This window comes from Cervus canadensis, chromosome 2 (genome assembly GCF_019320065.1).
Source record: "Cervus canadensis isolate Bull #8, Minnesota chromosome 2, ASM1932006v1, whole genome shotgun sequence".
NCBI classification, from domain to species: Eukaryota; Metazoa; Chordata; class Mammalia; order Artiodactyla; family Cervidae; genus Cervus; species Cervus canadensis.
This window is the reverse complement of record NC_057387.1, coordinates 97,186,875-97,209,365: the sequence shown is the minus strand read 5'-3', so window position 1 is coordinate 97,209,365 and position 22,491 is coordinate 97,186,875. Positions and strand designations below refer to the sequence as shown.

At 58.1% G+C, this 22,491-nt stretch overlaps 1 protein-coding gene across 4 annotated transcripts in view; it reads left to right on the top strand.

Annotated features, from left to right (window-relative positions):
• PTPRF (protein tyrosine phosphatase receptor type F) overlaps positions 1-22,491 on the top strand; it is an 83,689-nt gene that overhangs the window by 23,525 nt on the left and 37,673 nt on the right. For all 4 annotated transcript variants that reach the window (XM_043461614.1, XM_043461615.1, XM_043461613.1 and 1 more), the window contains 2 exons: positions 11,677-11,865; positions 20,319-20,429. In XM_043461614.1, the coding sequence (XP_043317549.1) occupies positions 11,677-11,865; positions 20,319-20,429 (300 nt within the window). The remainder of the gene's footprint in view (positions 1-11,676; positions 11,866-20,318; positions 20,430-22,491) is intronic.

Here is a 22,491-nt window from a genome sequence, read left to right as displayed (position 1 = left end):
TTTTTCACACGTGTGTGGTGTCTTTGTGTTGTGCTGAGCCGGGGTGTTGCTTGGCTGGGATCTGGGGCCTGACCTGAGGTGTGAGGTGGTAACTACGTGTTACTTGGGGTACATGATTTGTGGTAGTGGATGTGATTTTCATGTGGAACCTGGCGAGAGGCTTCAGAGAAGTGTGTTCCCAGTCGCTGTTATGAGCAAGGGCCCTAGGCTGGCGGCTAGGGGCCCTGTATGTGGACTTTAATGACCTCTCTCACTTGGTGGCTTCTCCATTCATTCACAAACACACCCTGATGACGCCTGGTGTCCTGAGAGTATCTGACCTGGTCCTGCCCTTGCCACTTCAGTCTCCAGTAGGTTCTTCGTTCTGCGGGAGAGGCCCAGGGGACTGCAGGAGGTGGGGGGGCGCACAGGGGTTCAGGGGAGGAGGGAGTTGTTGTCTGAGTCCTGAAGACAAGTGGGAGTTGGGGTGGGAGCCTTGGTGGGGAAATAGCATCAGCTCACACCAAGGCCCAGAGGCAGGAGACAGTGGAGCTTTCAGGGAACTCTTGAGTGGTTCCATTTGGCTTTGGGGTGGAGGGTGGCTAGAAGACACAAAGTAAAGTGGGGAAGAGTAGGTAGTTCAACATGAGCCTGGAGAGGTTGGAGGGCAGATCACACAGGACCCACCAGGCTGAGAAACACTTTCCTGGGGACATAGGAAGCCACAGGCAGGGAGTGACGTGATCGCCACCCACTCCCACCTGCTACGATGAAGGCAGCCCTCTGACTATGTCTGCACGCATTTTCAAAATGTGGTTTGGACTGTTGCTTTAAAAAAAAAATTGCAATACCAATACCTGTTCACTGTTGAAATTTTGGTAAGTATAAAATAGCACATAAGAAAAATTAAAAATCACCTGTTTATCTTACCACTACTATTAACATTTGGTTATTTGCTTATAGTCCATTTTTGTGCATGCATTATATATGTAACAAAAACAAGATTACATTCTGCCCAATGATTTGTAGACTGCTTTTTAAAAAAACATATCTTGAACATCTTCCTCACCATTAAGTATTTTTCTGCATCATTATTTTTAATGGCTGTGGGTAAGTGTCACATGCAAGTACCCTAATTTCTTTAGCCATTCCCTTATTGTTGGGCACATATGTGTCCAGTTTTTTGCTTGTATAAGTAAGGGACTGTGCGCTTTCTTACAGATGTGTTCACTTTCCTGATTATTTCCTAGATGCACAGAAGTGGAATTGCTTGGTCAAAGGGTCACAAGTGATGTTTAGCCTTTTCAATATTTCCAGAAGACTGTCAGTTTACACACCCACCAAACAGGGCATGAGAGGGCCTCTTTTCTTCACATCCTCACCAGCAGTGGGAATTATCATTAAAAAAATCTTTGCCAAGTTAATAGGCAAGAAATGGCATCTCAATTTAATTTGCATTTCTTTGATTACAAGAACAGTTGAACGTCTTTTTGCGTTGGCCGTTTTTACACTGTGGCTTTGTATGTTCACGTTCACATCCATTCAGTGACTCCTTTGTGCCTGTGTGTCTCCTGCGTGGCAGGGCAGGGCCCTCCAGCTTAGAGGGGCAGCGGTTAGGGTCAGGGGCTCTGGGCCACTTATTCTCTTACCTTGTGACCTCGGGTGAGTAACCATGCCTCTGAGCCTCATTTTGCTCCATCTGTAAATCGGGACGTGATGCCTGCCACCCAGGCTGGTTGGGAGGATTAAATAGGATGTAGTTAAGCACTTTGCTGAATTCCAGCATGAATGGGCGCTGCTGTGGGGCTGAAAGCCGCACACCCTAAGGTCCACACGTGTGAGCTGCCTGCACCTGGTCTCGGTGATGCAGCCCCCACCGTCCACTCCCCTGAGGGGCGGGGGCCCAGAGGAATCGCCCTGAACCAGGATCCCTGACGGTTGGGTGCTCGCAAGGTCCTCCCTGCCACCCCGACCTCAGTTTCCCCACTCATGACCTCAGGACAGGGATTTCAGCACTGCCCTCCCTCCTGTTGCTCGCTGCCCCAGCAGGAGCCATCTGCCCTGCCCTGGCATTTGGGAGGTGGCCGAAGGGCCAGACTGTGGCTCCCACCCTAGGGGGCATCTCTCAGTCCCTCGCACTAAAGGAAAGAGAGGCTCCTTTTTAGTGTTGGAGGAAAAGTCCCTACACGCCAGTCCTAGAGGGGCCTTCTTGGAGGAGGGTTTCTCTAGCAGGGGTCTGGGGTGTGTTCCTGCTTCTGGGTGTGAGAGGTGTCTGGTGAGATTGGGGAGCCGCGTGGGGGCCCCAGGCCTGTTCTGGCCCGGTTGGGATGGAGCTGTGGGCCTGACTGAGCCCCCCTCCTGCTCCCGAAACACAGCACCCGGAAGGTGAAATGCTGACTTGCCAGGTTGGTCTGCGTAACCTTGACCAGCTCTGGGCTTGGCAGAAAGGAGTGGAGTAGGAGGTCGCAAAGGTGCCAGGGGGCGGGGCCTGAGGAAAGCAGCTCCCCCTCACCATGCCAGGCCTCCCCTGCTGGCCAGAGAGGCTGGGTGTGTGTAGGAGTAGGGTGAAAGGATGGTTTGACTACAGCTGTGGGCCTGGGTCAGAAGAGAGCCAGGGCCATTCCTGGGAGGCGGGCTGGGGAGAGGGGGAAGCTGGTTCGGGGACTGGGACTCAAGGTGGAGCTCCTTACGTGCCGCGCACCATGCACTGCGTGTAGCTCAGCACACCGGGCACTTCAGGGGAGTGGCCCTGGGCTCCCTGGGGTGACTCGGCTCAGCTGAGAGGTTGCTGCATCCCAGGCCTGCGTGTCCACGCCAGGCTCCCTGCCCTGCCTTGCTCTGTGCCAGGCCCAGCTCCTTTCACATTCGAAGCACCCCACACCACTCCCACTCCGTGGCCTTTGCACCCAGCTCCCTGGGCAAGACTGCCACTCCCAGGGAGTCCCGACTGCCCTGCGATGCCCAGCCAGCTGCCTCCCCACCCCCTCGGCCCGGGCTGGGTACAGGGTGGGGGTGCCCGGCATAAGCTGGCTGGGGGCGAGCTGCCCAGCGTTCCTGTCTGAGTGGTAATTGAAGCCATTAGCGAGCCAGCCTCTCCCTCGCCGGGTAATGGCAGGAAAAGCTCTTCTCACTCTGCACTCTTGAGGCTGAATCACTCCCCCTCCAACCCGCCTGCCGCCGCCACTGAGACAGGGAATCTGACATTTTCCCTCGCGAGGGAGGGGGAGCCAAGGGGGAGGGGAGGCAGGCCTTGCTTCCCAGCCTTTCCCTCCAGGAGGTGGGGGAGCCAGGAGGGTCTTGGAGCTCAGTCTGGAGGTTCGGGATCTGCCTGGGCCAGTGGGTTCCAGCCGGGAGGTGGTCAGGAAAGCCTGGAGGATGCCAGACAGCCGAGGTGTGGCCTGGGCCCTGATGACTTGGGCAGGTTCTGGAAGGGCCTAGGAGAAGGGGAAGGGAGAGAGGGGGAGGGAGGAGGAAGAAGGCCAAGGAGCAGAGATGAACCATTTCTGACTTGCCTTGGAGGGCTTGGCTCTGCGGACTCAGAGTGCAAGAGGCAGCATTTGCTGTGGTCATGGATACCGCAGACAACACGCACCCGTGTTGTGGCGTGTGTGCCCTGTGGTGTGTGGCGTGAGTGCCCTGTGTGCTGTCTGGAAGGCAGTGTGTGTGAGGTGTGTGATGTGGTGTTGCACTCATGGGCTGTGTGTGCCTTACGGGTTGTATAGAAAACAGGGGCTTTGCATCCGACTGTGTGTGTGCACGCGTGTGCTTGTGCGTACACACATCAGGCGGTGTGGTGTGTGTCATGCCATGTGTGCATCAGACAGTGTTTATACGGGGTGCGGGCTGAACAGCAGGTGGTGTGCACCTTACGGGCTGTTGTGTACAGCGGGGGAGGGGTATGCAGCAAGCAGCCTGGGCTGAGTGTGTGCAGGGAGTCTGGTGCTGCAGGAGGCCAGAGATGTGGGACGCATTGCCTCCAGGACCCCACAGGGTCCCTGCTCAAGGCTGGTGGTGGGCCAGGGCAACTAGACAGAGATGGACCTGGGGCACAGTGGTCAGCCTGAGCTATTCTCAGTGCCTGAGAAACTATCCTTCAGCAGGCCAAGGGGAGGGGGCACCAGAGAGGGATCCTACCCAGACCTTGGGACTCTCTCCTCCTCGTCTCCTCCCGGCACTGAGCCCCGGCTCCTTTCACCTGTTCCCACCTGGCCTTGGTGTCTGCTGACTGCCCAGGACCACACCACTTGGGCCACAGAGGCCCAGGAATCCAGGTGCCCACGTGGCACACCTGGTCTTGCCCGCTTCGTGGGGCATAGGCTCTGGGGGAGGCCTGCTGTCAGGCCTGTGGGGTAGTGACTGGCGGTGGGAGGCGGGCAGTCAGTGCTGGGCCTGGACCCCCAGGCTCAGTAGTGGTTTTGACCCTGGTTTGGGGACTGTGGGATGATGAGCCCCTCTTGAGCCCCGTGCCAAGCCCCTTTGAACATGAGGACGGATGACAGCATGGACCCTGTCCTGCCATCCTGGGCTGGCTGCACCTGGAGCACGGCCAGTAGAGAAGCTCGTGTTTTCAGGGTGGGTGGACGTTTCCCCAGGGGGTCAGCTCTCCCTGCCCCACCCTCCTCCCTGTCCCTGGCCCAGGCCTGACTAGGGGGTGGGTGTTTGGGGAAAGAGCTGTCACAGGCAGAGGACGACCGTGCCCCTTTCCTGTTGCCTGCATACGAGACCAGGTAACTGGCTTGTTTTGAGGAAGCTGGGCCCGTCATCTCCCTGATTTACATCCACAGAAGACATAGAAAGGGCCCCTTGAACCTAGCACCTAGAACCCAGGCCAGCTTCTGCCCTTCCCTCGCCGCTGAGGTGTGACCTAAGTGCTTCTGGCCCCGTGACCGTGGGATCTGTGACCTGTCCCTCCAGCTCCGCTGTGACTGTAGTCACATTCAGGACCACACAGATACGAGGCTCTGCAGCCACTCCCTGGAGAGATCGGAGCCCCAGACGTAGGGGGTGGGAGAGGTGTCAGTAGGTGGGCATTGCCAGGAAAGTCTTGAAGATCTAGGGAAGAGACCTAGAGAAGACTCTAGATTTCTTGGTACCTGGGTTCCCCCACTGTTTTTCTAGTTCTGATCTATCTTCAGGGGGCCCAAGTGGACCCCCTTCTGAATGGTTCCTCCTGTGGGGTGGGCAGTAGGCCTGCCTCTTCTTAGCCACAGACACTGGAGGCCTTCCCTGTGCCCAGCCTGCCCCTCCCACCCCTGCAGTCGCAGGTACTTACAGGGCCCCGCTGTGTGCGTGGCCCCCTTGCCTATACCCTTTGTCCCAGCCTCAGGACCGCGGCGGAACCAGCAGCTCTGGGAACAGCTAGTCAGCTTGGAGGTTTTAAATGCCCCTGTGTGTGCACATACTCCACCCCTGATGAGGTGTCCCCTGCCTCTGGTTGCCAGGGGAGAGAGGATTTTAATCAGGGGAATGCCTGATAAAAGGCGTGCTTCAGAAAGGTCCCTGAGGGTGCAGAGGCGGGTACCGGAAGACCAGTGAGAGGTCAGGGCAGCGGCCCAGGCAAGAGGTGGCAGTGGCCCAAACCCAGGCAGTTGGGTAGAGGAGGAAGGGAGACTGGGTTCCATGCAGTTTAGAAAGCTTGCCTGGCCACCTGTGGGACTGGGGAGGCGGGGGACTCGGGGTTGCTGGCTCCGGGCCAGGTAGATGGCAGTGCTGTTTCCTAAGGTTCAGGTCTGAGGGGAGGACCCGTTTGAGGGGCGAGTTGATGAGTCCACTTAGAAATCTGTTGTAGCAGGTGTGTGGAGGCATCCTGGGGAGGGGTGTCAAGGAGGCCTTGTTCAGATTTTGCCTGGCACTCCAAGGAACAGCTGGAGAGAGAGGGGAGAGAAATGGCAAGTCTTAGGGAGCCAGAAGACAGGTAGCGGGCCCGGATGGAGCCCCAGACGCTAGGTCTTCCTATAGGGATGAGTCCCTGGAAGTCAAGAGGAAAGAATCTGAAGGAGCAGGGAGGGGTGCTGTCGAGAGGTCGAGCAAGATGACCGCTGAGACATGGCCTCTGGACTTAGCTCCATGGAGTCATGGTTGACCTTGGTGAGCACGCTGGCGTCAAGCCATGGGGGTAGCAGCTAGGTTGCAGGCACCTGAAGAGCAAGAGGGAGGTTCTCAGTTGTCTGGAGGGCCCGGGCCAGAACCTAGAGGGGGTAAAGGGACCCAGAGAAGGGTCCTGGAGTAGGACTGAGGTGGGGACCCCGGGAGGAGGGTTCAGCGTGTGTCAGACCCCAGAAGCTGGAATGTGGAGGGTGCAGACCTGGGGCCAGCCCCCGGGGTCCCCTGGTGGTGTGCGGCTGGGAGGCCTCACCAGCCAGGTTGAGTAGAGCCCTGGGAGGCGCCAGGGAAGTCCTGGGGAGGAGGGGATTGGGAGGGGGAGGCCTCGCGCCTGCTTGGCTGTTCTCGGAGACAGGCCCCAAACAGCTCAGATTCAAAAACAAAACAGGCTTTTAAGATGCCAAGTTTGATGAAATCTGAGTGCTGGAAGAGGTGGGAGTTTTCTCTTAGAAAAAGCTGAAAATGAAGACTGAAAGCTGCGAAGGGAGCCCAAGGCTCCCCAGGCCTCCCTGGCTGCCTGGCTGCCTGGGGGAGGGGTGGGGCTCTAGAAAGGGTGGGGGCCCACAGGTCCGAGGGTCCCTTCCCGCTTGCTCAGGGGTGTCCTGACCCTGACCTTGTCAAGGATGGGGCTGCCTCAGGGACAAGGCCTGAGGCGGCCTTGGCTCCCTTAAGAGTGCCGGCGGGCTGGGGGAACCAGCAGCCTTGCTACCCACCAGGTCCCCTCGTGCGTCTCCACACGTCTGTGGTTCCCGGCTCCGGCCCCACAGGTGTCTCCAGGGGACTCGCCACGTCAGCATCCGTGTTGCTCTGCATGTCTGCACATGTGTGTTTCCGCGTCTCTGCGTGCACTCCCACTGGCTCTGCTAGCGTGCGTCTGTTTCCACAGGTGCTTGTCACTGCAGGTGCCCCTCCGCACGCACATGGAGGTTTCTATTTTTGCACCTGTCTCTTTCTCCATGTATCTCTCTGTGGGGCCCTGGCTGTGCACAGATCTAGGTGTCTGCGTTCAGCGACGAGGTGAGGCCAGGCCGACCACTCAGGCACACCGGGAAGGGGGTCAGGCCTACAGACGGTGCCACCCCAGGCAGCTGGTGTAAGTGTGTGTGTGTGTGTGTGTGTGTGCGCGCGTGCCTGTGTGCGCACAGAGACGCCAGGAAGCTGGGTAAACACGAGTGAGGAGTTCCTGCTGACAGACGGTGCCGCCCGCTCCGGGACCCCGCGAGGCGTCTCCATCTGTCCACCTCCCTGGTGCAGCCCCCTCCCTCTGGCCCAGACTCCGCCTCAGGCATCCTGGGCTGAGCTGGACAAAGAGACCTGTGTGTGTTTGGTAGGGGGCAGCAGCAGCCTCCCTCCCCCAGTCATTGCCGCTAGCCTAGGCTGATCCCCTGTCCACCCCCACCCTAGCCTCATCCATCAGGCCTTAGCTCCAGCCAGCCTCACCTTCCCACTGTCTCCCCACCCTCCCCCAGCCCTTACTCGGGCAGCCCCTCCCTCCCTTCCCCCAAAAGCTCTCCCCTGCCACTCATGCCCAAGTGTTTCCTACTCCTGCCCTTCCCTCCTTCAGGAAGCCACCAAGATAGCACTGGCCCAACTGCATTGCTACTGTGGGGACCTCAGCCAAGCTTTTGTCCCTCTCTGAGCCATCGGCTCCCAACACCCACCCCTCAGCCCCCACACCCTGTCACCTTCCTCTGCCCAGTGAGGATGGCAGAGAAGAAGAAGTCAGGGTTCCCACTGCAGTATCTAAAGACCAGCGTACGCACACGTGTGTCCCCAACCCAGGTACACAGATCTGTGTGGGCACACCCTGGGAATGTGTGCACCCTAACTGTGCATGCAGGCAGAATCCACAGAGAGCCGTAGAGGCTCCCCAGTACCTCTGAGGTCCACTAAAGTCCCCACGGGTTTTTCTTTCCTTCGCGGGGAGCCTTTTATCAGAGGATGGACCGACCTTTGCCCAGAGGGACGCACTGCAAAAACCTGGTCAGGGGGCAGGTGTGGGGACCTCCCCGCTCTGTGCGCACTCAGGGGGCGTCGATTGAGCGGGAAGGAAGCTGGGCTCCCTGGAGTTGGGGAATAGGGTCTTGAGAAGGGGTGCTGTGACCCAACCCAGGAGGGGACAGGAGGGGCCGCAGCGGCTCGGACCGCGGATGCGCGCCCCGCCTGGACTCACAAGCGCCGCCTTTCCGCCGCGGCGCCGGCTCTCCGCCGTTGCCATAGTTACCAGGCGGTCTGGAGTGGGGAGGGACCCTTCCTCCCGCGGCGCTGCGCAGGCCCGCCGCCCTCAGGATGGGTTTTGAGCGGACTCGGCGTGACCAGTACGTGCTGGTGTTGGAATGTGAGTGCTTGCCGGCGGGTGGCCATGTGTGGGGCAGTCGTGTTCGTTTTGCGGAAATAAAAAGCCGCGGCGTGTGCAGGGATCTGCGGTGGAGCGCCCAGCCAGAAGCCCAGCCGGCAGAGGGCGTGATATGGGAGCGGGACTCCCCCAGGGTCGTCCCTATCTCAGTGCCCACACCCTGCCCGATGTGGGGTCGGTCACACCACCTGGTCTCATCCCAGCCCCACCTCGACTTAACTCTGTGACCTTGGGCGGGTTCCTGGATCTCTCTGCGCCTCCATTTGCTCATACACTTTACATAGTTTCAGTAAAGATTAGATCAGTTTGCAAGGCATTTTAACGCATTACCTGGAACTAGGAAGTGCTCCATAAACCTGACCTTTATCCCTACCTGGGCCTCTGTGTTCCCCGTTGTTGATGGGTTTGGAGTGATCATGCAACGCCAGCTTGAGGAATTTGCCCTGGTCCTAGCCTGAGTTGTTCAGGGTGCAGTGACCCCAAGCTCCTGCGGTTCAGGGTACAGGGGTTATGTGAAGAGGATAAACGTGACAGTCTGACGGTGGGTCAGTTTACACCAGCCTGCTCAGTACTCAGCTTGGCCAGACAGGCACAGGCGTCAGTAAGCGGCTGCTGTCCTTGGCTATATTTGAATGTTCCTGGGGGTGGGGGGGGGGCTGCACCAAGTGAGTGTGGAAGGAAGAGCCAACAGCAGGTCATTCCTGAAGGGCTGGAGTCCTCCTGTGAGACACGCTCCCCCCACCAAGGTGCAGAACTGCAGCCTTCCAGCTTGCGCCTGGAAGCCTAGTTGGCACAAGGGACTGGCTTTTGGGTCCCGCTGTTTTATGGACTCTTCACACATGCCGGTTTTAGGCTCTGGCGGCTATGCCTGAGGGATGATCTGAGCCAAGGACGGAGCCATTGAGGGCACAGTAATTGAGGGAGGAAAATTAATTGTCCTTAAGTTGGCATGATCCCAAAGACTTTTCCCGTGTTAGGAATTCAGAGTACATTCCCAGGACACAGGGCTGCAGATGTACGTTCTTCTTCCCTTCTCCTTGATCAGTACCTTGTGGGTAGAGATGGAGGCCAGCTGACCCCTGGGCCCTAACTCTGGCAGGCCCTGCCCCTGCTTCCCTCTCCACTGCTCAGGAGGGCTGAGCCAGGTAGAATTGAGGCCTGGGAAGAACTAGACTGGTGCCCCAGTGGGCTGGGATGGCTCCAGCAGCCCTGAGTGTCCCCCGGCTGTTGGGGAGTCCAGGGAGGGTGGAAGTCGATGGAGCCCCGCCTGGGCCTTCTTGGAAAAGCTAGTGGCGGCAGGACCAAGGGAAGCTGTTTCCCTGCTTGGCATATCCCAAGTCCTGCTTTCATTTCTATCCTCCCTTTTCTTGCCACAGCTAACGTTTTCCTTTTAAAAATCAGAGCTAAAAGTCTGGACACTATGGGATCATATTTACAGCCAAACAGACGCTGGGTTCATATCTGGAGTATGTAGGGCTGCAGGTGGGGAGGTGTTCTGCCAGCTACCTAGAGAAGCTGGGGAGGTGACTCCTACTGGTTCCCAGCCCAAGACCCCACCCCTTCTCCTGACAGCGTCACAGTCCCTTAGGGATGCCCCAGGCAGCTGGAGCCTTGGCAGAGCCCCCCCTGGGGTGTGGCAGCAGAGAGAGAAATGTCTTGCTCTTGCCTGCTGGGGCTCCTCCAACTTCCTCTCCTGCCGCCCCACCAGTTACTCCCCCTGGATCTCTGGGGAGACCAGCCCTGCCAGCCTCTACCTTCCTCCTTTCTGAGGATGCCATTTGGCTTTTCCCTGGCGTGGGAGCTGACCTTGGCAAAATCCCCACACCCTTGAGCTGGGCCTGCGGGAGGGAGATGGGTGTAGTGCTGGCCTCCCCCTCCACGGGGCCCCACTCCCCTATCAGGAGACTGACAAAGGACAGGATTCCCATTCCCCCACTGGGTGTGCAGCCTGGCGTCCACACTGGTGAAGAGGCTCTGCCAAATTGCCATACTAACTCTGTGGTTTGCTCCTGGCAGGGGGCGCCTCTCACCAGACCAGGACAGGAAGGGGGCCCCAGGCCCAAGTCTTGGTACTTGCCTGCCCCGGTGGCCCAGCCCTTGCTATTATAATAATGTCAGCCAGTAGTCCTGGGGTTCAGATTCTTTGATACTTTGCAGCACCTTATGTGCATCATTAGATGTAGTCTTCACGATGACTTTATAAGGAGGGCACTTGAACCTTGTTAATAGATAAAAATGGATAAAGGGAGAGGATTAGTAACACTCCCAGGTCGCAGAGCTAGTTAGTGATGGAGGCGGGAGCTCTTCTTGGTCTGCACTTGTCCAGAGTCTGTGTTCAGCCCCATGTGCTCCCAGGTGGGGGGTGCGCAGCCTTGCCCCCGTCCGGGCCCCTCAGGGCTGATGCAGGAGTCCATGTGCAGTGAGAGCAGGGGTGTGCTACTGCAGTCCCTGCCTGTTGCTCCTGTGGATGTGACTCCTCTGTGAGCCCCCAGCCCCTGGCAAGCTGGGAGAAAGCAGCCAAGGAGTTTTGCCTCCCTCATCGACTTTTGATGTCCTCACAGGGCTTTTTTTTTTAAATCTCTTCAGCCTCTACATGCTCAGACCTGGTCCCCGGGCCTGACCATGGCCTCCAGGGTCAGGACTGAGTAAGGAAGGAGGTTCAGGGTGGGGACCAGGGTGGAGACGGGTCATTGGTAAGGCAAGGGGTACCCAGAGTCAGGGCCAGATCCCAGGCTGTGACATGGGGCTCTGCCCCGTGGTGGAGCTGAAGGCTGGGTGCAGGCAGCAGAAAGGACACTACACATGCACACAAGAGGGTGGGGACTGGATGGCACAGGGAGCCTTTGGGCTGAGTTGTGGCTGGTGATGCCACTGTGGGGGCCATGGGCCCCCTCCAGCCCAGTGTCCACGAAGCACTTTCTTCTGTGGCTAAGAGAGGCTCAAAATCATTTTCCCAGGGCCTGGAGAGCTAAGTACTCATGTCTGCAGTCTGAGGCCTACTTCTCAGACGTGTAAACCCTCTGACAGGACAGGGTGGGCCCCCTGGTAGCTCGCTGGCCCTGTGAAGGGCAGGGCTGGGCAGAGGGGCTCCAGACTCTGGTTCCTCACGTCAGGGCAGGCTTCGTACTTAGAATGCAGAGAAGAGAGGAGCCAAGGGTCGCAGCTGCCCTGGGAATCATGACAGTCCCATCAGGCAGGTGGTGCCAGCCCTAACGTGCACCTTTGCTTTCTGTCTGCAGAAGGTCAGCTGCCCTTTGGGTTCCCCTCCATCGACATGGGGCCTCAGCTGAAGGTGGTGGAGAAGGCCCGCACGGCCACCATGCTGTGCGCAGCAGGCGGGAATCCAGACCCTGAGATCTCTTGGTTCAAGGACTTCCTCCCTGTGGACCCCGCCGCAAGCAACGGCCGCATCAAGCAACTGCGTTCAGGTGAGCAGAGAGCAAGGGTCAAGGGGCTGCGCAGACTTCAGGAAAGGCGCTGGGTCGGATCCCAGCATGTCCTTCTTGGGCCTGGAAGCTATGGGAGGCCTCGGCCTGGGTTGACCTTCCAGGGCTGATCAGAGGGCACCTGGTGGGTGCGCCAGATACTGCGGTAGGGGCCACCTGACATGCCCAGGAAGAGAGCTTGGTAGTGAATCATCGGCGATTCTTTCACCTTCCCGGGACTGTCCGACTCCAGACTTTAGTCCACCTCTGCGCCTGGAGGCACGAGTGTCTTTCCCAGCCTGTGTTGGGCTCTGCGAAGGTACTCTGTGGGCATTCATCCTCCGCCTTCCCTGGAGCCCAGCCTGAGAGGGGGGCCTGGATGGTGTTTCTCTGTGCTTCTCTGGACGGCAGGGAAAAAGGCCAAAGATGTCTGATTCTTCAGGCTTCCAAAGGCTGGACCTCAAAGGCTTGCAGCCAGGGGGATGTTCAGCCATCCTTTGGCCACCAGGGCCACCTGTCTCCTCTGGATGTCTCAGTCGAGCCAGCTTGGAGCCCTGCGAGCAAGGATGCTGCCTTGAAACTGGGCGGGAGGTGTCGCCCTGTCGATCGATCTGCCTGCGAGGCTCCTGCCAGGATAATTGATTCCGTTTTTGTGGGAAGGGAGCCTTGGAATCAGCTTGGCTGCAGCTCTGCGTCTGCCGCCAGTGCGGGCTGGGCTGGTCAACCTCAGTCCAGGAGCCCTCCTGCTAGCTGTGGGATGGTGGGCTCAGGCCGGATTACCAGCACCAACCATACCCATCAGCTGTGGTGTCACCTCCACAAAGGAGGTCATGACCCTGCCCCTCTCGGGGCCTGGCCAGCTACCGAGGTGTCCTGCCACTCCCTGGGGTGCCAGTCCCTCCACATCAGCTCCAGCCGGGTGGGCGCCCCCATGGTGTCCAGGGGAGGAGGAAAGGATGAGCCACCCAGCAGGGGCAGGATTCTGGTCCCAGCTGCGGCCGCCTGAGACAGCCTACGAAGTGTTAGCTCATTTAATTTAATTAAAACTCAACAAGATGGAGGCAGCTGTAGCGCAGTTAATTAAAACAGCCATAATCAAGGCAGGAAACAGGCCGCCAGCGTTTGCGGCCGCTGCCCAGCGTGGCACAGCGGCCGCCACGGTTCGACTCCTCTGCGTGTGCCCGCAGCCCCCAGGCAGGCTCCCCAAGCAGCCAGATGGTCCTCCCCGCAGGCCTGGCCTGCACCCGGCATGGCGACGTCTGTGGCAGCAGTTCCGGGAAGGCATGCCGTCCCGCGTGTTCCGTTCGTCAAGTATTTATGTGGCGCCTGCTGTGTGCCGGGCCCGGTGCCACCCATTCACGGCTCCGTGAGTCGGCTCCCGTGCGGAATGCTGCTCACTGGCCTCCTCGGCCTCTCAGCAGCCACCCTGCCTCCCTCTCAACCCACTCGCTCGCCTGTCACCCCAGCTTCCCTCTTTTCTGAGTGCCCCTTCTTTGCTCGGCAGCCCAGTCTGCTCACTCCTCCAGGCAGGGAGCGCGTGAGCCCTGCTCTTGCCCCATAGACAGAGCCCTTCCCCCGGCTGGCTCGCCCACTCCTGGAGCTTCAGGTTCCATCTGTCTCCACGCCTGCGAGTCCCTGTTCTGTCTCTCTAACCCAAACATCCTGCCGGAGTCCTAGACTAAAAAAGCCCTCTGCCTTCTGGGTGTCACCCTGACCATGAAGGGGGGTAACTCCATTCCGAACAATGGTGTCCTGCTTCCACTGACCCTCTCTCTGTGAGTGGCAGCCCCTCTAACCTGGAACTTAGGATACACCGCAACTCCTGCTCCACATAAGGAACTCCCTAACCCTCTTGATTGGTCACCCAGATTGCTTTCACGTTGGTCTTCCCTCCTCCTCCAGTATCCCAGGTCACTGAACACTGCTCTCCAGGCTCTGCCCTTGACTCGGGCCTGCAGCACTGGGAGGGTTTCCTGCACGTGCCCCACATGCTCTGACGACCCCAGTGGCATCCCGCTGCCTCCATGGTCAGGTGCACACTCCTGGACAGGCACACACAGCCTTTCTCGCTCTTCCCCAGCTCACGTCTCTAGCTTCTTCTCATCGGGTCCTGGCTTCACCCACTAGCCTCTTGGCCTCACTCAAGTTACTTAACTTTGAGCTTCAGTTTCTCATCTTTAAAAAGGAGTTACAGTGAGGGTTAAGTGAGGCAGTGGTGGTGAGAGCTATAGCTGACGCCTGTGATGAGGGGTCTGTGAATGGGGCTCTTCATAGCTCTAGTCACTCCCTGATTTGTAGCGAGCCCCCCAGCCACATCCTCACTCTCTACTCACATTCACTAGAACGTGAAGTCCCCCTTCTCTGCCTGAGGCCCACTCCTTCAGGACTCCCCTTGCTATGTGTTGTCACCATCTGGCTCCAGCTCTGGTCACTTAGCCTGGGTGTTCTGCAAGGAGGGCCTGGGGTTGGCTCCCGCCTGCAAGGGTCTGGCGGGTGACCAGCACAAGCCCAGCTATAGGACAGATATCTCTGAGCCCTGAGGATAAACGATTTCCTGATGACCTTTGGGCCCTGTCCTTGCAGACCTGCTTCTCAGGTCTGGGGAAACCTTTCTTGTTTGACCTTTCCTGCCATGTGAAAGCGGTGACCTAAGGGTAATGGCCCAGGATCCAGCTCCTGGGATGGCATCTCAGGGGCCTCAGTCATCCCACTTGCTCAATAACAGGACTCTTTCCATCACTGCCTGACCCTGGTCCTGACCCTTGACCCAGTAGCTGCTGCTCCTGGCCTGTACCGTTGAGAAGGGTGTGGAACTGTGCCAGGCATGTCTGACAGGGGCTTCCCTGATGCAGTGGAATAGCCCCAAGCTCTCAGCTTTTACAGGGACCTCACAGTTTATGCATCACCAACCGTTTACAAAGTGCTTTCCTGCCTTTGGTTGCACTTGATTCTCTTGCAACTGTGAGAAGTAGGACAGTTTGTGATTATCATGCCTGCTTTACAGCCAAGTTAGGGAGTCACCCACCCAGGGTCACGTGGAGATCCGAGGCTGGAGAGCTCCCCTGGGACGGCATCCAGGGCCTTCTACTATCACATCCGACTAACCTGGGCCTGAGGAGAGGCTGGGCCCTGCCAGGGCCCCAGAGCGCCACAGCCTCATCTTCTCCAAACCTCAGGCCCTCCCCGACTATACCCAGAACTCCTCAGGTGTCTGCAGACTGAGCCCCAGCACATGGCACCAGGGCGTGGCCCCCTGGAGCAAAAGCATGAGACAAGTGCATGTGCACGGCCCAGGCGCAACCCCTGCTCAACAGGTGCTTTCTTCTCCGAAGTGACGTCACCTGCTGCCACAGCCTGTGTCTCTTGAAGGATTTGAACTTGAGACCCAGTGTGGGCCCCAGAGGAATGGGCACAAACTCAGGGAGAGTGGAAGTCATTCAGGAGCGGGCAGCATCACTGGAGCAAAGACGGGGCTGACCGCCAGGTGGGGCTCCAAACCACTGCTGTGGGCCCCATACTCTGCCCAACCTGGAAGGACCACTGTGGGACACCTCCTGTGCTCCGCTCATCCCACGGCCTGAGTGTGCATGCCACCATCCCCATCACCGTGGAGGACCACTTGCCCACACTGTCCGCTGCTCACCCAGACACCTGAGCCTGGATGCCAGCATCTGGCTGCAGAAAGAGGCCCACTGGCCCAGACAGATGGAACTCTGGTGGGCCTGAGGGCGGCAGCCCCCATTTCATCCCACCACCAGCTGGTCTGCCAGGAGGGTCTGCTGGCAGCAATGGTCCCTTTTATCCGAACACTCTGGCACTCCTCAGGGGCAGTGTGGATCTGAGGGACCCTCCTGTCTCCCACACTCATCACGGAAAATGGAAAAGACAAATTCTTTCAGTTTGATGGGGAAACGACCTTCCAGAGAGGCCCAGAGTCTTGTCACACAGCAGGTTAGGTTTGGGAATTACTGAGGCCAGAGCTAGGGATCCCAGGCCTGGAGCATTTAGGTGGCCACCCCTTCCCCTCCCTTCCCCCCTCCCCCTCCCATGTCGGACCTGGATTGTAGGAGTAGATCAGCCTGTGGACGTTGTAGTCTCAGGACCCCTGGCTGTAAATATCAGAGGGTCTCTAAGAGCTTTTGTTAGTGTGGATTTTATTTATCAGTATTTGCCACTTTAGATGTTAAGACCAAGAAGGTTTTAAATATTTATTAATCCACTTTAAAATAATTTAAAAACCCATTATGTGTTAACATAAACAACATTTTTTAATGGAAAATAATTATATTTTGTGAAACAAAAGCATTCAGTGAGAAGAGCAGCCCTGTTTTACACTTTTACAAATCTCTTTAATTTGGGGCTTAATAGAAGGCAGCTGGATCCTCCTGTCTGCTTCTGTCTTTGGTCTGTTGTGCTATCACATATCCTGATGCCTCCAGGAGACTCTGCTGTACGTTTATGAGAGAACAGGAGTGAAAAAGGCCAAAAGCTTCTCAGTAGTGTGAAAACGGCTTTGACCTTGCAGACCCCTGAAAGGGCCTCAGGAACCCTGAAGGTCTGTGGACCACGCCTGGAGGATCACCGGGAAGATGATTCTCCTTGGACCATCTCTGTGTGCCTCACACATTGCCCAGGGCCCAGTGCTGCCTTTGCCTTCTCTCCAATCTGTGTGTCTGCAGGAGGCAGCCTGGTCCAGTGGGAAGGCCGTGAGCCAGCCCTGGTTGGTTCCTGCCACCTCATAAGCTGTGTGACCTGGGGCTTCGAGCACTTGATGTTCCTCAGCCTCTGTTTCTTCATTCTTGCCAAGATGGATAATTCCTCCTCAGTGGGTGTCACTGGGTTCAATGAGCCGTAATCAGTGTTTGTCTCCCGGCACTCTGCCCTCCCCAGGAGTGGGCAGAGAGGGGCAGAGACAGCACTGACCTGGACCTGTCCACAGGCCCCTACTCCTCTGGATGGGGCAGCCGGAGAGCAGGTCCGCTGTTGGGGAGGGAGCCAGTCCAGACCTGATAACAGCCCCGCACCAGGCGTTTGCAGAGTGAGCATCTGGCCCTCTAGGCTGCTGATTCCCAGGGTTATAAGGCAATGAACAGGCAAAGGGGTGCAGGGAATGGCCTCTGCCTCTCACCAGCCAGGTTGGGGGTACTCTGCAGTCACTTTGTTTAGCAGGGTTGAGTGACCTCATCACAGGGATCTGCCACCAGATGGTGAGGAGGGGGCTGGTGTGTGTGTTTGTGGGGGGCTGGGCTGGTGGTGGCCTGAAGTGAGCCCTCCCTTTAGCCCTTTTTTCTGACTGCTTAAATGCTTTACTTTGGGTAAGTCCTCTATTTTGAAATCCTGCTTCATCCTGTGCACTTTGGGAGTCCCTGCAGGGTGGGGTTATCGCCTCTTCTCTTCACCTTCCCCCTCCATTGACCTCAGCCATGGGGTCTTCAGAAACCCTGCCTCACTGTCCTGATTCCTATCACCCCCCGCCCAGCCCTGCTGACTTAGACTCAGTTGCCCCCCTCCTCAGAGCCTTGCCAGTGACCTGGGGAACACAGCTTCGCCTCCACGCAGCTGGCGCTTGCTCACATACCACTTGCAGTGGCCTTAGCCAGGCCTCAATTTCTCTGTGTATTTATTAAGGCCCTCTCTCGTGTTTTATTTTATCTGATTTGGCTTTTTGTGGCTTTCCTTCCTTTTGTACTAATGCTTCTCTCTGATCTTATTTGCATTCAAATTACCTCGCCAGGTGGTTCACCAATCAGAGGTAAGAATGCTGTCCGTGCATCTCGCCACGCCACGCCTCGCCACGCCGTCACCACCACTCCATCCCGTCCCGTCGTCACCTCCCCCATCCCCGCCTCTCCAGCCTCCTCATCTCCAGCTCCGGCCCCTCAGCACCACCGGCCACCACACGCATCCACTCTCAGCCATCCCCTCCTGTGACTCATCCATTCCAAGTCTGGATTGTGGACATAACTCGGCTCATCCCTGCCTTGGGCCTGCAAGCCCACTGACCAGGCCCTCTAGGCCAGCCCCGCAGACAGAAGGGGCTCTGCTGACTCCTGCAGGGAAGCGAGGCCCTGGTCTTCAAGGCTAGCCAGAGATGGAGAATCTTCCCATGAGGTGGGGGAGCATGACCAAGCCTTGCCTTCCTTCTCAAGAACCTTCTTGGTCTTGGGGCCTTTAATTATTGCTAGCTCCCCCTTCAGCATCCGGCCCTGTGGTAGATTGAGGCTCCCCCTGTAAATCCCTCAGTCCAGCAAACACTAGGAAGGACATGCAGTTAAAACTAACAGGCTGGAATGACAATAGAAATTAACAGGGTCCTGGGTAGCCTGATCCCCTGACCTATGAGCTCCAGCTGCTTTCATGCTTCAGGACCCTACATTCTGGGATTCCAAGCCCAGACTGGACTCAAAGATCCACGAAGAGCCACGTTCAAGTTTGACTCACTTCATGTCCTTTGAAAACTCAGTTTCTCTCTCTAAAGTCTATTTCCTCCTGTTTAGGCTGAGGCCAGGGACCCACCTCATGGGGTATGATGACTAGAGCAGAGGGAGAGGATTGGGTATGGTCTGGCCCAGAGCAGACATCCTGTAAAATGGTGGCTTCTGTAGTATTTGTATTCACATCGTTTTCTCCCCACCTCTCAGTATCCTTGGGCACCTCTAGACCCTCGGAGTTCAGGCTCAAGCTGTTTTCAGAGCAGAAGATGGGACCAAGTCCCCACTGCAGGCTCATGGTGTTGGTTCCAGATTTGGGGGTTTCTGTGTACAGTAGTCTCAGGGTCTGCGTGGGGTCCCCTGACCAGTCCTGGTTCTTAATGCAAGGGAGCCTCCTCCTCCACCCAGGTACCACTTCCTGCCCTCACCTGTGGCACCAGCTGCCAGGGCTCCCTCCTCCCCTCAGCTGAACTGCGTACAGCCCCCTCACCCCTTGGCCAGGGGCCTGACCCGCATCTGCTTGAATGAGCGTTTTCTGTGACAGCGTCCATCCATCCCATAAACATGACCTGTTGGGTGCCCATCAGGGCTGTTCTCGTAGGAGCTGGGTATTTGGCATGTGTCCTGGGTCCTCATGTGCCCTGATGCTGTTGGGAAGGGCTGATCAGGACCACAGAGCCGGCCAGCCCTTTCTCCCTCTGCATTGGGGTTGAGCCTAAGCATCTCTCTTCCCACCTCCAGTGTTCATAGCCCCTCCTGTTGCCTAGCATTTGGGTGATGAAAGAGAGGTATCAGGGGGTGAAGAGGCTGTTACAGCTCAGACCTGCAGTGGGACCCCACACCCCCTGCCCCCCGGAGCCTGGGCCACGAGGGCTCCTCCTGTGGCTCCTGTCCCATTGGGTCGGGCGGGATCGGGCAGTTCTGTCTGCGTCCTGTGTGGGTGTGACCGTCAGCCGGCCTGGGCTCTGAGTGGGGTAGGTCTGTGTAGGCAGGGGTTTCTGTCAGGCTGTGTCCTGTGGGGTTGTTAACTGTCCGTTGGAGCGTCCTGCGTGGGTGTGATTGTCTGTCAGCTTGTTCCAGGGAGCGGGTGTTGCTTGTGCCTCGGGGTGTTCCTGTCACGACGGTCCGCCCGGTGTACCCTCGTCAGCAGCAGTGCTCTCAGGCGCTTACTGCCGGGGCCGGGGGTGGCCACGTCCTGGTTTCACCCCCATCCCCCACCTCGCCCTCCCCTTGGCCTCCCCGACCTGGTACTTGGACCTGCCAGGACTGGCCCCGGCCCTTTCCTCCACCCTCTGTGAGGGTCATTTTCAGCGCCCACCTCCCTCTCCCCCTCCCCAGGTCCCGGCTCCTATTTGTTCGTCTGCGGCCAGAGCAGCCCCTCAGGGCGCTGGCCCGAGTGGGAGCTGCAGCCTCCATTAGCCTCCTGAATTATGCAGGAGCTGCGGTGGGTCGAAGCACTTTAGCAGGGACCAGGCTGAGGAGAGGAGCCGGAATGGGTGGGGCTGGCGGGGGTGGAGGTGGGGGCGGGGAGGAGGGGTTCTGTGGGCAGAGGCTGCTGGGCCCCAGGCCCGCAGGGCCAGCCCTTCCTTCCTGTGGGTTCTGGTGGGCAGTAGAATCTCAGGCCTTGCCCGAGGAGGGCATTGTACGCCCGTGGGTTCCAGGCTGCTCCCACCCACGCATAGGCTCCGTGGTGCTCTGATTGGGGATGCTCATTAGCAAACAGGCTCCAGTACTGCGTACTGGCCAGAGCGTGGCAGTTGCTTGGTGGAGTTGGGGGTTGGGGTGGAGCCCCTGGCCGAGTCCACAGGCCCAGCTAGACCACGAGTGGGGCGGGGTTGATATCCGGAGCTTGACCCTTGGTTCCGTCCAAGAGGCCTCTGGGCTTGTCAGGGAGAGCTTCCCGGAAGCAGCATCTGTGCCAGGTGTGGCCCTGATGCCTACCACATCTGGTCAACCCGAGCCTTGGGTGCTGTCGAGAGCCCTCCTCAGGGTCCAGGCCAGACCGCCGTCTCTGTGTCCCCACAGGTGCCTTGCAGATTGAGAGCAGCGAGGAGTCGGACCAAGGCAAGTACGAGTGTGTGGCAACCAACTCCGCAGGCACTCGCTACTCGGCTCCTGCCAACCTATACGTGCGAGGTAAGGACTCAGGTGGTGTCCAGCCCTGCCTGACCCTGTGGGGCGAGCCACACCTGCCGGGCTTGCTGCCCAGAACCTTGGTGTGGACCCACTGGCTGCCCTGGGCCTTGTCTCTCCTCCTTTCTGCCTCTCTCTGCAGCAGCCGTAGCAGCAGCAGCTCCCACTGGGCAAACTCCTAACATCTGCCCGACTTTGCCTTCCTCCCACAGGGCCTTTGGGAACAGCCGCTCTTGGGAGCATTTGTATCTCTTATAGGTCCTGCCTCATGGGCCTGGAGCCCCACGAGAGTCTAGAGCCTTCCGAGCAGACTGTGTGTGTGTGTGTGTGTGTGTGAGTAGGCGCACATGTCTGTGTGTGAACATATTCACACCTGCCTGGTCTTCCTTGAGTCTGTCCTGCCCACCCCAGCAGGGTGGGCTTCAGGCCAGATGTACCTGCCTTTGACCAGGTTTGCCTGGGCCTTCCTGGAGGAGGAGCCAGCTGTGCCTTGTCATCAGCCGGGACCCTTGTGTAGGGGGGTCAGGCCCAGGCAGCTTTGAGCCCCTGCAGGTGAGCACCTCGTGCGTTTGAGGTGTTTCTTGCTGGGATTAAGTGGGTCACGTGTTCACAAGTCCAAGTGCCCAGCAGAGAGGGTCTGGGGCTGTTTTGGCCTGTCCAGTCTGTCGTGCTCACAGCCCAAGGGGAACCAAAGCTGGCCACCTGCCGCTTCCTGAGAACACTCTGGGTTTTGTGTACACAGTATCGAGGAAGGGCCCTTGGCACCCCTTCTACCCCACCACCCCCCCACTTAACCCTCCTTCATAGATGGGCGTCGTGAAAAGTGAAACCGTCTCCCCTCGGGGGATTTCTAAAGGAAAGTGGATGCCGCTTCTTCGCAGTGATGATTTCATCACGCTAAGTGCTTAGTACAGCTTCACAGCGGGGGTCATCTGCCTGTCCGCTCAAGCCAAGTGTGGGGCAGGGCGATCGCAGTGGCCTGTCCCACCCTTCAGGGCCACGTGGTCAGACAGATCAGAGAGAATTAGGCCATCAACCTTGAGCTTATTAAGGGGCTGTGCTGTCAGGGCACAAGATCCTAAGAGGCCACAGGTGAGGGGAAAATGGGGCTTCAGAGGGTGGCTGATGCCTCATCAGAACTGGGGGCATGGGATGGGAGGTCCCCAGTGGTCCCCTTCTCAGGTGTTCTGCTCTTCAGGGCTCACCTGAACTGTCTTAAGGAGCAGCTTCAGGGCATGGAGGCTAGGAGCATGCCTGTCACCAAGATGGCCAAGATGAGCGTGTCACAAATTGCACGGCCTTCCCCCCATGCTGCCCTCGGCAGAGCTTCTGACCAATGCACTGGGTCCTAATGAGTTCCCTCTGAGAGGAGCAACTGAAGACCCTGCTCAGAGACCTTTCTCCTCCACCCAGACAGTTCCAACTGCTGTGTTGATCTGACCCAGCACTTCTTCCAGAAGACCATCAGGTTGAGAATGTGGAGTTTCGAGGCCTCCGCAGTGAAATCCTTCACTGCATGAGGCTGCACCAGGGAGAGGAGGGGCAGGCGGAGCTACAGGCACCGTACTAAGGCAGAAAGCCCAGAGCCGGGGCGGCTGAGCTCCTCGTCATCGTCTTGGCGGGGCAGCGTTCTCTGAAGTCACCATCACCCTGGCCTCAGCCCGAGGTGGGACAGTGGGTCTCTTTGGATGAGCTGAGCTCAGGTGCTGTAGCTGGTGGCTCCGGCCCTGAGCAGGCAGTTCTTACCTCCTTGTCCGTGGGAACTCCACTGTCCGCACGTGATGGGCTCAGGCAGGACTCTTAACTGGGTCCTGCCATGGCCCATCCCCCACTTCCACAGGTCTTCCTGAACTGCCTTCCTGGGCCTATTTCCACAGGCCTTTTGGGCCAGGAATGTGGATGTTCCTTTAGTTCTAGCCCCACTTGCTAGGAATCCTAAAATAGGGACAACCTCACTTTGGTTTTCCCTCCCTCTTCCTGGCGCACACACACATTCCTGTGGGGCCAGTCCTCAGTCCGTCCCTAGGACGTGTCTGATAGCCAGGCCCCACCTGAATCTGTACCT